Source organism: Xyrauchen texanus, chromosome 7, assembly GCF_025860055.1.
Source record: "Xyrauchen texanus isolate HMW12.3.18 chromosome 7, RBS_HiC_50CHRs, whole genome shotgun sequence".
Taxonomy (NCBI): domain Eukaryota; kingdom Metazoa; phylum Chordata; class Actinopteri; order Cypriniformes; family Catostomidae; genus Xyrauchen; species Xyrauchen texanus.
In genome coordinates this window covers 8,868,930-8,884,277 of record NC_068282.1, presented here as the reverse complement: position 1 = coordinate 8,884,277, position 15,348 = coordinate 8,868,930, and the positions used below count along the sequence as shown (strand labels likewise).

The window sequence follows — 15,348 nt, the reverse complement described above, 5'->3', positions numbered from 1 at the left end:
ATTCCTATTTTGATAGGAGAATGTTCAAGGTGTTATTATTCAGGCAGGATAGTGGTAGCTTAGTAGTTGAAGATCTATTAAATATCAATTAATAATTTACATTTCTGGCATATTTCCCCCCGATTACCCCATTAAAAAGGATAGTTCATGCAAAAATGAAAACTCTTATAATTTACTCACCCTCATGCCATTCCAGATGTTAATGACTTTCTTTCTTCTGCTGAACACAAACAAAGATTTTTAGAAGAATATCTCAGCTCTGCAGGTCCATACAATTTAAGTAAATGGTAGCCAGAACTTATTTTTTTTTTTTTTATTTATTTATCCTTTATTTAACCAGGAAAAACCCATTGAGATTAAAAATTATAAGCTCCAAAAAGCACAGTCAGCATAAAAGTGATCCTTAAGACTTAAGTGGTTACGTTAAAATCTTCAGAAGTGATATGACAGGAGTGGGTAAGAAACAGATCAATATTAGTCCTTTTTTACTATAAATGTCCACTTTCACATTCTTCTTTTGTTTTTGGCGATTCGCATTCTTCGTGCATATCGCCACCTATTGGGCATTTATAGTAAAAAAGGGCTTACATATTCATTTGGTTCTCACCCACACCAATCATATCACTTCTGAAGATACTGATTTAACCACTAGAGTCTTATGGATTTATTTTATGCTTCCTTTATGTGCTTTTTGAGTTTCATTGTTTTGGCCACCATTCACTTGCCATGTATGAACCCACAGAGCTGTGATATTCTCCTAAAAATCTTTGTGTTCAGCAGAAGAAAGAAAGCCATACACATCTGGGATGGCATGAGAGTAAGAGTAATTTTTATTTTTGGGTGAACTATCCCTTTAATATTTTCCCTTATAATTATAATTTTTGGATCAGGAAATAAAATAAGCAGGCTCATCATTGTTGTTGCTGTGTCACTCACACTACAAGATGTTGCAATAATATTAAATATGATTGAAAACATCAGTATCTGCGACAGCTCAAATTGCGTTGTTGCACTGTTCATACATTAAATCAGTAGCTGGAGCGAGCTGTGAAAAAATCATGTAGTGAGGGGACGTTCTAAGCATCAAAAGAAAAACAGCTTCAGCATCCAAACGAGAAAATCGGTCCAAATCTGAGGATTTTCAGTTTAACAGTGCTGACTTCAATATCTAGTTTCTTGGACCTTTGTTGTAAATTTGTTCACAAAAAAATGTTGATCTCTAATAGCCGGTTATGTCAGCCTGTCATGAGAGTTTCTGAAAGTTATAGCTGTTGCATTTGTTGTCATAGTGATGGAGAGTGGACAGACACTTGTCGAGAGCCCCATCTGTTTTACTGACCACCATTCAAACGCATCATAACAACAGATTACAGATCAGATTTTCTCTTTAATGTCAAATGATAAACATCAGAAATGACAAGAGAGGACCTGATCTAGAATCAGCCCAAATCCTCACAGATGTGCCACCATGACATGTCCTCAAAGGTCAAACCCACTTGAAGGGCACAGATTTTGCCAGCTGCTACTCTGCCAGGCTGAATTATACAGAGGCCAGAGTGGCTGGCACAAACTAAAGCTGGCACATTGTTTTGGTTCATCTAATGACAGATTGCGTTTTCAGGCACTGGCCCGGAAAAACAAGATGTTGTGTCTTTTTAAAAGACCCCATGAAATACAATTTGTGGTTTTTAGTCTACGTCTTTTAGCCTTAAAGGCACCAATATGCTAGTATACTCTAGGGCTGCAACAACTAATCGTAAAAATTCAATCGATAATGAAAATCATGAACAACTAATTTTATTTTCGATTAGTTAGATATATGTGGCGAGCACAGAGAAGCTCCACCAGTGATGCCAATTTACATCCCAGTGAAAATGTGTTGCATGATGAAACTTGTTTGAAAAATGAAGGAGACAAATTGAAGTGGAAACAACAAGACTCAAGATGTCCAGCACACAAGAGCACTTTATAAACACTTCAAAGAAGATCATAGTAAGCATATTGTAATGTGGAGCGGCTGCTGCATCAGGTGCATTGATAGAGGGCATGTGGTGTTTGATGTGCTGGAGAGTTGTTTCTCTCCAGCACATCACTTACATTTTACTGCTGTTTTCAGTTTTATAATTGTGAGAAATATGAATTTGTACATGCTGTTCTGCTCTGTGTATGTGTTTCTGCCTTCCATGTGTGTTCAGTTGAACCCAGATGCAGGCTGAAGTGAGCACGTTAGTGAGTCAGTATGTTTAGCAACTGCTGACCGTTTTCTTCTCTTCCTCTTTATGATGTTGCGCATACTTATTTCAGTGTGGTGATTAGGTCATACTCGTGCTCTTGAGGTTAACAAGGTCAACTGTAAGTCTGGCGCATCTGCATATGGCCCTTTTCCTGTATTACTCCAGAGCACCCATTTCTCCCCCTTTGACCCTGGTTGTCACTTTCCTATTGGCTGATTCTTTGTTCCTTTGTCTTATGAAGAATATAAATAACATGCTTGAGTAGATTGCATACAGACCGACTGTGTGTTGTTCTTTCTACTTCCTTCGCGAAGTCTCCAGAGACTCAGACTCACGACTGCACCTTACTGGGCACGAACATAGAAAAGACGGGACCGGGGAATTGGAGATCGTGACTAGATCAAAAATATTCCTAACAATAATATATACATGTTATGAATACCAAATCAGGTGCGTATTTCACAAAACTGTTAAAATTCACTGAGCTAACGAGTGTGTGCATCTGCGTCAATCAAGCTGATCACAATGGAGAAAGGGAGTGCCTGTATTTTGATTCAACTTGTGGAACATAATACAATGCTTTTCAGTTTCAATGTAATCAATCAGGCAGCTTTCATGGATGTCATGGTCATGTGTGCCAGTTTTTGAAGTGTTTTAGATAGTTTCTCTTCTTGTAACTGCATGCAATACAATGAGCACCAAGATGAGACTTTTCAGCACGACAAACTGCATTTGCAGATGATTATACTATTTTAAACTGTATATAATACACAATATCATGTATACATAGTGCGATATATAATGTCTGATTTCACTAGTAAATTGATACTATGGCAAATATTATTTTACTGGAAATAAAAATTACAATTTTGTTTTTGAAAAGAATACTTTAGAAACATGTAATCAGTGACAATATGGTTTTAAAACCATTTTTTAAAATGTATTTAAAATGTATGTAATTAGTGACAGTGTACAAGCATATGTATCTAACATAATTATGTATTCTTCAGCTGGGCAGAATTATGAATATGTCTGTTCTGGTGTCACCATTGCCCTCTGCTGGGCTGATTTTCATCTCTGATGTACCATTTTACTCTTAATTAACAGTACTTTTTAAGTTTTACATGTAAAGGAAAGGAACTGTTTTGCATATGTCCTGAAGTAATAATAATGCTAAAAATCAAACATAACTATTCATGATTCAGGCTTTGTTCAAAGTTTTATGAGAGTTTAGAACCGTTCAGTACAGTAAAACAAACCAAATCCTTACACCCATCATCATATCTGTTTCTAAATAAATTACATTTGAATAAAATACAGGAAATGTAGTTATTTATCCGATTATCAAAATAATTTTTAGTTGCAGCCCTAGTATACTTCTAAAGGTTTCAAATGTACAGTTTTTATGTTTCTGAAAAATTATGATGACATCCTTCACAATACAGATTTTTGTCCAATCCAATTCTCTCTAGAATGAGAAAGTCCCTTTCCCTAATAACACATTGCTAACTAGCAAGTATAAAATTGTGGTTCATGGTTGTGACATTAAAAAAAGGGACAAGTCTAAATGAATGAAAGGTAATATATCAAACAGAGGAAAGCAAACTGCACCTGAAAGCATTTTCACTGGGTTTTTAACTATTTTAGATCCATTGATAGCTAGAAGGACGTTCATACTCACAATGCCAGTAGTTTTTGGGGTGTCTGGAGGGTTGTGTGTAAAGCTTCCACTGTGGCTTGTGGAGACACTGTGTGGTTTCTTATTACTGAGGCCCATAGCATCCATTGACTGACTTCTATTGCGGATTACTCGCTGCAAATAAGAAAACAATAAATGAAATCACTGCAACAACACTAGATGGCACTCTTGAGATGCTCATAAGAAAAAGGAAGGTTAAAAACAAAATTTGAGGGACAGGAAGAGGGCACATTTCCTATACAGATGACCTACTACTGTACATTTATGGAAATGTGCATTATAAAACAAGAGCATTTAGCATGGAATTCTGTATCCCCTAATGTGCTCAACTTGACTTTCCATTTCCAGAGTGGCATAATGAATTGTTTTAATATATTTTTGCTTTATAATTAGCTAAAACTGACAAATGTTTTATACAAAAATGAATTTAAAATACAAGTTGTGACAACAATGTAGTATAATACTGTGTGAAATGTTTATTTGAACATACTTTTCCTTTCCACAGTCCATTTTTTTTTTTTATTGTAGGCAGTATACATTGTTGTGAAAAAGTATTTGCCCCCATCCTGATTTCTTCTGTTTTTGAGTATATCTCATACTAAACATTAAGAAATGCTAACAAAATCTAACAGAAAATATAGTTTTTAAATGATAATGTTATTGATTGAAGCAAAATAAAGTTTTGGGCATGTGTGAAAAAGTATTTAGTCCACGCCAGCAGATGCTTCTTGTGAATAGCAAACTTAAAATGTTTGATTGCTTTTTATAAGTCAAAGTAGCTCTAAACCCACACCTCCAATGTCGTTTCATTAATTGGATGCCAGGTTTGCCAACTCCTGACTCTAATTATCTTTTGTTGATGTCATTAGCCTAGGGGTTCACATACTTTTTACAACCTACACTGTGAATGTTTCAATGATGTATTCAATATTTACAAGAACAGTTCAACAATTTGTGTGCAATTAGTTTAAACAGATTGTGGTTGTTCATTATTGTAACTTAGATGAAGATCTAACCAGATTTTAAGACAAATTTATACATAAATGAATGTAATTCCAAAGGGTTCACATACTTTTTCTTGCCACTGTCTACAGTGCATTATGCAGCACTTTATCACTCCTACATAATCTGAACACTTTTGACACCCTATCTGATGTACTATGATTTGGGAACACACTGGGATCATGTTTTGTGACCGTTTTGTTATACCAAAATCAATTTTGTCCTTAATTCATGTAAATAAATGCAGATATGTTTCCATGTTTAATCACTGATCAACTCATGTAGGCAGAGCCCAAATCAAATATGGCGAAATGCCAATAACATTAAACCTCATTGGTTCTTGTGTCATGATATCATGACATTTACTCACGAGATTGGCAAGAACCAACAAAGTTTGACGTTATTTACTTTTTTTTTTAGTTGATAAATAATTTGATTTGAGTGTGAAAACGACTTTCAGTCTGTTCATCAAACAAAGTGATTGTATGACTTCAGAGGACTTTAGAATATGACACATGAGTCGCATGGACAAGGTTTATGACACTTTTGGGTGCTTTTTTAAGCTTTAAAGTACGGCTCCATCAGATGTTGCAACATTCTTAAATATTTAAATAATGATATGATTTTCTTTTTTGGGTTAACTATTCCTTTAAATAGAGTTTAATGAGCTACCTTGAAAGACTCAAAAAAGCCGCCTCCCCCTCCTGCACCATTCTCCAGTTTGTCATCATCTCCTCCCAGACCCATCATGGACTGACTGTTCATATGAATCTCCTCATACAATGTCTCCAACAGAGCAGAGCGTGTTCTTTCCTGGAGAATAAAAACCTTCCAATGTAGTATGCATGCAGATGCTTCAACACAACATACACACACACACACACAGTTGTGCCATTCTCACCTCCAGCTTGGCAAACTTCTCCGCTTTATAGCAGGAATACTCCGCATTGATCAGTTTGGTCAAGAGGAACTCGTGAAACTCTTGACTCTGGACAAAACACAATGAACAGAGACAAAATTAGGTTTATAAAACAGATACTTCAAACTGTGAAAAATGATTGGATGAGCCATGTATAAACTCATTGTAAAATGGTTGATACACAGACATGTGACCATATATCGATCAATAAACCACAACAGACCGTGCATTACAGTTTTACCACGGTGAAGGGGATTTTTTGCTGTGCCTAAAAACATCTCTTAACCATAGTAAAATCTCATGTAACTCTCAGTCTCTGGTGGCTTAATGCTTTATTAAAGGTGCTGTAAGCGATTTTTCCATAGAATGGTATTCAAATTTTTTTTTCACTGGTCTCTGTGACAGCTCTAGACTCTAAACAGCAAACAAAAATGTGTCCGCGGGCCACGGTCTCTGACGTTTTAGACCTGTCAACAATTTTGCGTGTTCTCACGGTATTGTAGTTGCAGCGAATCATTGAGACTTAATAAAATTTTTATGCCATGCTGCTCATAACAGTTGTCAGTTGAGGGCGCTATTTTGAAGCTGTTTTTAACATCTGTTTCTGCAAGATGTCTCAATAAAGCTCATTTGTTATCTTTGGAGTGAGGGTTGAGAATTGCTTACAGCACCTTTAACTCTGTTTTCACATTATCAACTTCACTTTTTGGTTAAAAGGTTATTTAGACACAAAATCAATGTAAAAATATGAAATACTAATCATGTAGTGGGGTGAAAATCTGCACTTCATAATCTAATTTATAAACAAAGTGTTACGATTTTCAAACATTTAAATCAAAGAAAAGTTACAGTATGTTGTAAAATGAGTAGCATTTACAGTTCTGCACAATATGTAGGTCACTAATCAAGTAAGCAAATTTGTGACATTGACAATGTTAACTCAGATTGCGTTGCTTCCATCGAAGCACTCAAGATGCTCTTTGGAACATACTCAAATCATGCTGGAATAACATGGATCATCAGGTTTTGTATACATTGCCCATTGTATGTTTAAACTGTGTACCTTCTTGAAGATAGCTGGGTCTGGAAGGGCAGGTCCAAAGAAAGGCACATCATCTCTTGCAGTAACAGATACCTACAATAACACAGAAGAAAACATATGTAAGATATTATGAAAAGTTTCTAGAGTTGTTTTAAATAAGCCTAAACTGACTCATATAATAATGTGGAACAGTTTCCAAGACTGAATCACCAGCACATAAGTATGTGTTTTTTGATTGATTCAACAATGGAACCAACAAAACAGCCCTACGCCAGAAGTGAGTCAACGCAGTTACTCAAAATGGGTATGTGAAGTGCATAGAACAAAGACGCGAACCACATAATCCATGGCTTATCTGAATAATTAAAAAAGGATGTGCTTATTACCTTGTAGAGCACATTTTCTGTGCAGGCATTCTCCACTTGCACCACCACATAAGCATGTAGGAAGTTTGATGCAATCATATCTGGTACAAATGGTGTGTTTTCTTCTTGGAACACAATAGCCACAATGTCATTTCCTATATGCCTCTTCTTTTGAAGCTGAAAATAAGTCACAACGGCATATATTTTTCTTTATTAAACTTTTTCATCAGGGTAATAAGATGCTTGAGGGATGAATGAACTGATAGAAAACAACAGAACTGAGTACTATAAGAGGAAGCTAGCTCCCTTTAATGTCTGCACAATTGGTTCACGATTTACTACTTTTGAAAAGAACAGAGTTCTTGAAGTTCTAAATATCAGTTTAACCCTCAAACGCATACCTCAGGTCTTTAGAGACCCGGGACCTCATTCCACCCCCTGTACATCATCCATTTTTTGGAGTTGTGCCCACACCTCTTTAATATTCATCAGTCTATCTCTTATTAAAAGTTTTCACTTCCATAAATTATCATTTGTATTGTTATTTCATATCTATTCAAGTTTACTATCACAGAGAATCTATTTCTTTGTGTATTAGAAGATAAATTAGTAATATATTCATACAAATAAGCACATCATCACATTGAGTTTCAGTGCAAAAATGTACTATCAACAATGGTGAATTATCAGTATTTTATATGCATATACACATACATAATATACATGTTATTTCTTACTCAAGGTGGCACTGATGTTTCAGTGATTGACTTGATTTACATTTTACATTGATATTTGATGTAGGAACAACATTGAAGTAAACTTATAGCAAGTACAACACATGAAAAGTATGATAAGACTATTGTCATTTGGGTGTACTACTGAAATAATGTAAGTTGTACATCTATTTAGACTTAATAAGTGCCTGAGAAAATACACGTAAGATAAACTTAAGCTACACAGTAGTTACACATACATTACACATGTGTAGATTATGTTTTATGTGTAGTTAAATATGTGTTTGAAAGCCAGTTGCAACTCATGAAATTCTACATTTTACACTATCTGGGCATTTTGTACAGCCATTTTTGATAGATATAAGAGCCTGGGTCTCTAAAGACTAGGAATATGTAAGAGTGTTTGGGAAAATGACCATCATTTAAGAGATGCATTAGCATATTCTTTAATTACTTTACACCATTAGTTTTGACCAAAAACATAGGCTGTATGAAACAAGAAAACTAATGGGTTTTATAAGGGTTTTTTTTCACCCCAAAACCTCAAAGAAAAACTAATTTTACCAAGCAAAGAAAGAAAATGGAACCTATTTTTGGACCATTAAGATTTTTTGGTGAAATGCAGTTATAATTTTTTACTATTATAAAATCTGCATAAATTATGCTCAGCACATGACATTTTCCCACAATGTATTTATAGTTTATCATTTAAATAACATATTTTCTTTTATGTTATATTAACATTATATCTGCATTAAAGTAATGAGAATACTATTATTATTTTACAACACAGTACTGAGAATTGGGGAGAAATTGGTTTAATTGTCATAAAAATAACTTGACAATGCAGTTCTTAATTTTCCTTATGCAAATTATAATTACTTATTATTTTCTTTTGATTATTTGGAGTGAAATATGACCTGGACATTCACTTTATTTCGAACACAGATACTGTAGCTAAAGTTATGACATTACTAAATTCCTGCAACAGTAACACTTAGATCACAACGTAACATATATTGCAATCCAATTTATATGTCTCTTAATTTCAATACACAAACAGTGTCATCACAGTAAAAGCCCTGAAATGCAAAACAATAATTACATTTATAATTAGTTTAATACTGAAACAAAACTTTGTACTATTGTACACTATTGTACAGTAGACACTGTAGACTATTGTACAGTGTCAATTTGATCTCCCACTTCAAAGGTTTATCTGATTAGATTTCCTCACTTGAACTGTTCATTTGCTCATCTGCACAGCTTGCTCATAAATACTTATTAGACAATGCTCTCATGAAAAACAAAACACAGACTTGTAATTCAAATGGGGAACTGCTTGTGTTTATCATAAAGGTATGTAGAGCTGTATGAACCCTGGCTCTGAAAATATTAAGAAACTGTTCTGAGCTAGGAGTCTTTTCTGGTGTCCATTAGAATTTTGCTATACTAGCTCTCATAAAACACTGAATTTTTTCACACAATAGATACTAAATAGAAGCAGGTGATGAGTATGAAGCCATATGTTAGCTCCGGCCTTCATGGTGCCATATTGAAGAGGGTGCATTTCAGTGGCCAACATACCCAAGGGCAGTCCATGCTGAAACCCCTCGGGGATGTTTACTTTGAGTGATGAAACATGCATGACAACAGATGGCTTTCCAGGATCTGCCTTTTTGCACTGTGTGGCATGGTTTACTTGCTAATTAACATCGTGTACAGTTGGTCAGTGCATTGCACACAGGCCAAGCATCTCTAGAGGGTTCCGACTGGTTATGTACCCAAAAATGAGGCCACTTTTTTATAGTTAACATGATGTTCATATTTTAATCAAAAGTGTCCCCATATATTTGCCCATGACTACAGATGACCAAACATATTTTTTTAGTTATGAGTAAGGTCCACCCGAATCTGCACTTTTGTACACATTATCTGCACTGAAAGTGGTGGAAAATATTTGTAAATATGGTCAAATGTATTGAACAGAGCAGAGTAATACAGAAACAGCTAAAAGGGTTATTAAGGTATCCAAAATACTACAAACGAAACAAAAAGTAAAACAAAAAGCACAAAGCAAAACAAAATAAACAAAACAAAGAAAACCCCAAAGTAAAACAAAACAAAATACACAAGGCAGAGCAAAAAACCAAACAAAAAAATCAAAAAGGCCATAATACCTGCTGGGAATCCCCTTCAGTGTATGGCAGTTTAGTGGACACATGGAACATGATCTCTTTGTTGTGGAAGTTGTGGTAGACAGACTCAGTTCCTGTCTGGCCATGTGTCACATCCAAGCCACCACGAAACCTGTATTGTGCAACAAGGGCAACAGTATAGGTCTCAAAAAGCCCATCCAGGTTTGAAAACGCACACTGACTGGGGGACATTTTTGTTCTGCAGATACACAAGTATCAATAGCTTTGAATTATACTATTAATGCTTTCCCTGACCTGACATTTGTCAACTGCCAGGACAGTGCCATCAATAGGACAAGCAAAAACACAATTTTGTCAATTGACATTCATCTGGTATAAAGAACCCTTGCTCTTCTAAAGACACACTGAAATTATAATGGAATAAAATGAGAAGATACTACAGCCCTAACACTAAACCTAACCCTAAAATTTAATTGGTTAATAGAAAGGTTGTTTCAGGTTCAGTATGTAGATCTAAAAACATGACTTTCTTGTGTAAATCACAATACAAAAAAGCCTCATACCCTTTAAAGTCATGAAGTTCAATCTTCTCTCCCAAGAACTCCAAAAACTCAACAAAGGCTGGACTTTCCACATTGTTTCCAAAAAGTTCCTCTTCTGTTGTCTGTGGAAGATAAAAATTCTGATAAGTCCACACTTCATAAACATTAGACATTATATTAATCAGGAAAATGGGAAATTGAAAATCTGACCTGGGCAAATTTCTGGTAGACGACTCCAAACTTGAAATTGTTGTTGATGACGTGCTCATCAAAGGTCACGATGAGTCTAGACGCCTTGAAGTGGTTTGCAAATTACAGTCAGTGTATAATAATGACAGTCTTTAAGAATTACAGGATGTTAAATCATTTTTGATGTTCCCGTATTATCAATTTACCTTTGGGTATAAGACTGGATAAAATCGGTCCACATTCACCTCTTCACAGACAAGCTTAAAAAGATAGAAGATTACAGTAATGTAAAGTGATAGTTCACCTCAAAATAAAAAAATGCTGTCATCACTGACTCACCCTCATTCCAAACAAAGACTTTCATCCGTGGAAAAAAAAAATGTTAGATATGTTAGAAATGTTAGAAAGAATTGGAATATATTTATGATTTCTAAGGTGCTCGAAAACCTCTAATCTATTCACTTTTTAGTGTATCATATAGAGTGGCCTGTTCATTCTGCTTAAAATCTCCTTTTGTGTTTCTTTGAAATGACATGAGGGTGAGTGAATGATGACAGAATTTTCATCTTGAACTCCTGCAATTATTTTATTGTGTTATATTAGAAATATGTGGCCTCCTATTATAGATGAACCATTATTGTTTTATTTACTGTATGTTAATGTCATACCTTGGCCATCTGGACAACATTGGGGAACTCTGTCAGACAGGAAATTGGTATCACATCATGGTGTGTTTTAAACTTTGACCTAGAATTAAAATACATAAGATTCACAGAATGCTTTTGTCATGCACGATGCATTACAGAACTGCTTTGTAACAAACATGTGGAAGGCATCAGTGTTGTACACTGATAACTTCATTACAAACTCTTCAGAGCACATAACATTATAACACCCAACTAGACCTGAACTGACATCAACCCTACATTACAAACACATTCTCTCCTAGATATTTAGCAGCGAAGGGGTAAAGCGAGAGATATAATTGGTAGATGAGGCACAAAAGTAGCAATATATATCACTGCAGGACTCACAGGTGCTCTTGTCCATTATCTTACAGCCGACACAGAACACTCAAAGAGCCCCTGAAGAATCTCCCTTAATAAAACAAAGGCTTTGTAGATCAACCTCCCGCTTTCTCTCTGACACATACACCCTTTATCATTCCTCACCTCATCATTAAATTTGGGTTATAAAGAATAGATGATGTTTTTGTGTTCCCACTGAATTGCACTTAAGTCAGAACAGCTTCAAAAATGAGGGAGAGCTAAAAATGTAAGATGGTGTATGCAAAGGTTTCTTAAAAAAAAAGGTGCCTACAAAGATGATGATTTTGAAATGTGCAGGTCATATTTCACCCCGAATAAAAAAAAGAGATATATAGATTTACATTATAGGTAAAGAAAATGAAGCCTATTTTTAAAGCAAAGATTTTTGGCAATGTGATAATATTTGTTTATGACCACTAAGCCTATTTTCTCCCAAATCGCAAGAATTTATATACTGAGATTTGGTACTTTTCGCACTGTAGGAGATTTGTTATTTTTGTAATGTTTTTTTCTGAAAGTCATGCAAAATTCTACCATAGTGTCATTTTCAGCACATTCCAAATTTGGATTGTTTCACTGAATCCTGTGGTGGAAATGAAACTGATGGAAATTACATTTTTCAAATTTTTTAAATAAAATCTCCAACTCTTGTATTACATTTTTACACAATAAATATTGAAATGGTTTATGTTTATTTTTAAAACTTGGAATTATTTGTATTTTGTTTATGGATTTTCAAAGATTAATGTTGAAAGTCTGTGTATGAGTCAGGCTAAATGAAGATATACATAAAAGCCATTTGAAAAGTACCAAAAAAGAATGACAAAGGCATGGTAAAACGTACAAAATTTTATCTTAATGTAATCTTCATATAAGAAAAGTTTGCTTAAATAAAAATGTACCCCAGGTAAATGAAATTGTTTAAAATTAAAGAAACAAACACCCATATATATATATATATATATATATATATAAACTGTATATACATACACTGTACACACACACACACAAAATTATATAATTGTACAGTATTTATTGTATCCTGCTAACTTATGATGAATTACATTTTTTAAATTATTGCATTACAATATAATAAGAATCACCATTTAAAATAATGGGAATAATAATAAAAAAAAGCTTATAATAATATGTCCAGATGCATTACGGTTATGAGAATTTGGGGGAAAATGTGCTTAATTGTAATGAGAATCATAATGCAGAACACCTTAATAGTCCAACATCAGGCTTCATTATCTTTATATAAAATATTATGTCTTTTAATTTTGAAGTGAAGTGTGGCCTGAGAAGTAGAGAAATTCTCATAATCAAGGGCTGTGAATGTGAGTGTGTATGCATGAAGTACCTAAGCAACAGTCGAAGGTGCTCCTGGTCTCCAATCACATCATACTTCATAGAGAAGACCAGGTGGCCAAGGGCGCTGTCCAATGAGTAATAATTAAAGTGCTCCTGTGGGAAGTTTTTTCCACATTTAAACCCTCTGAAAGACTCTCTCTGCATTACTATAGAATCCTGAATGCACTCTGACCCTGAGACACAGCTAGTATACTGTATTGTGTATTATTACTGTAGTGGAACAAAAAGTTAACAATTTGGCAATAAAGCAACAAAAACCACATTCACACATTCTATAAAGGTTTTTAGTATACTATCTTTGTGTTATTTGGTCAATTGATCATTTTAAACCATTCAAAAACACAGTAATGCCTAGGCTGGCCATGGTAAACAAAACCTGATTATAATTAATTCAATAAATTGTCTTTCAATTTCTCACCATGTTCTTTTTTGGAAATATGACACTATAATAATCATAAAAAAAATACTGAATGGCCAGAGTTCAAGTCTCTCACCTTGCCCAGGAAGTATTTCCTGTAGATCTTTGCTATACTGTTTGTCTCAAGTTTGTCCTGTGTTGCGGGGCAGGGGGGTGGTTCCTCTGGCATAGGGGAGGAGCATAATTCATGATTGGTCCCTTCAATCCAGTAACCCCCAAACTGCGGCAGCAGAATGAGAGGCAAAGGGCCTGTACGACCCAATACCTGCCAACCAAACAAAAAGACAAATTGTACTGCATGGACTAGTTTAATATGCAGTGGCAAAAAAATCATTTTGGCACTTAAGCCACACTTAATGTCTGAATGTTTTTGCATTATATAGCAAAATATCAAAGCAAGTGGCATTTATTTTAAGGAAAGTTAGAATGAGCAACACATTCACAATAAGAAGTTTGTTGGATTTTAAATTATGCAACACTATATATATATATATATATATATATATATATATATATATATATATGTTCCAAACTGCATCAATTATTTGTTTTTTGGATATCGAATACAATGAAATTCATACATTTTTAAGTGTGGCATAACTGTACAAACACTCTTAGGAGCCTCTGTATGCATTTAAAATACCTAAAATATCTAAAATGTTTTTGTAACATTTCTACCTCATGTACGCCAGGATATGGAATGTAGTCTTCCTCTGTCTGTGGAATATAAATAGAGCGATCAGATATTATATGTTTTGAGCCCATCATTCAAGTAGCTCTAAGCTGTAGATGAAGGAAATATGAAAGGCTTACAGAGTAAAACCCCTAAACCCTAGACCTGCTGAGACACATGATTCCAAACAAACCCTGAACTGTATACAATATTACCAAGGCCTGGGGAGTGAGACACAGATCACATGCTCAGCTGTTTTGTGCTGGCAGATGTAACTTCTTTATCCAATAAATCTAAACTTGATTAATATAGATTTTTACATTTGCTGCTAAAAAACTGAGAGGTGCTTCCCCAAAACTCACCAACATAGTACTAGGATGTTGCGGGTTGTTGCCTGGGAGTTACTCAGGGTGGTTTCTAAGATATTTAGGATTGTTGCTTACTGGTCCAAGTCAAAAGAGCCACCCCCTAGTCTCTGTGATCTTCTGGTTCCCTATTTATGTCTCCTTTTATGTAAGTTCATGGGGTTGTTTTTGCCTGTTTTACTGTTCACCAAAGTCTGATTGCTTAAAAATGTAAAAGCATTGCTCTCCTCAGAAATCCACACGGTTAAAGGTATAATTAATGTCCGCAACACAAACAGTGTTTTATGCGCCAAAGTTTAATACTTAGGGCTTTGTTTAAATCAGTAACCTTGAGTATGATCAATAGTAATAGTGATGCTTGCCTTAGCTAACACCACTAATAAACATTTGACCGTGAATGAATAAAGCATTGTATTATGTGTCAATGTGTTTGTGTGTGTATATATAGAGTTGATTATGGGTTTTGCATGTTTTTTTAAGATTGTGTGATGTAAACATATGAGAATGAGGGCTAAGACACACATTTCTGTCTGGAATAAAAGCAACATTGTGTGTTTCTCTATGCATGTGATACACAGCTCTGA

General features: G+C 34.8%; 1 protein-coding gene across 3 annotated transcripts in view; it reads right to left on the bottom strand.

The window, feature by feature from the left end:
• The window catches only part of LOC127646435 (rap1 GTPase-activating protein 1-like), a 139,585-nt gene that overhangs the window by 9,482 nt on the left and 114,755 nt on the right, over window positions 1-15,348 (bottom strand). For all 3 annotated transcript variants that reach the window (XM_052130094.1, XM_052130095.1, XM_052130092.1), the window contains 13 exons: window positions 14,405-14,443; window positions 13,803-13,991; window positions 13,298-13,401; window positions 11,554-11,632; window positions 11,092-11,145; window positions 10,907-10,990; window positions 10,718-10,818; window positions 10,176-10,305; window positions 7,283-7,438; window positions 6,918-6,989; window positions 5,837-5,923; window positions 5,608-5,748; window positions 3,916-4,047 (listed from right to left, as the gene is read on the bottom strand). In XM_052130094.1, the coding sequence (XP_051986054.1) occupies window positions 3,916-4,047; window positions 5,608-5,748; window positions 5,837-5,923; window positions 6,918-6,989; window positions 7,283-7,438; window positions 10,176-10,305; window positions 10,718-10,818; window positions 10,907-10,990; window positions 11,092-11,145; window positions 11,554-11,632; window positions 13,298-13,401; window positions 13,803-13,991; window positions 14,405-14,443 (1,368 nt within the window). The remainder of the gene's footprint in view (window positions 1-3,915; window positions 4,048-5,607; window positions 5,749-5,836; window positions 5,924-6,917; window positions 6,990-7,282; window positions 7,439-10,175; window positions 10,306-10,717; window positions 10,819-10,906; window positions 10,991-11,091; window positions 11,146-11,553; window positions 11,633-13,297; window positions 13,402-13,802; window positions 13,992-14,404; window positions 14,444-15,348) is intronic.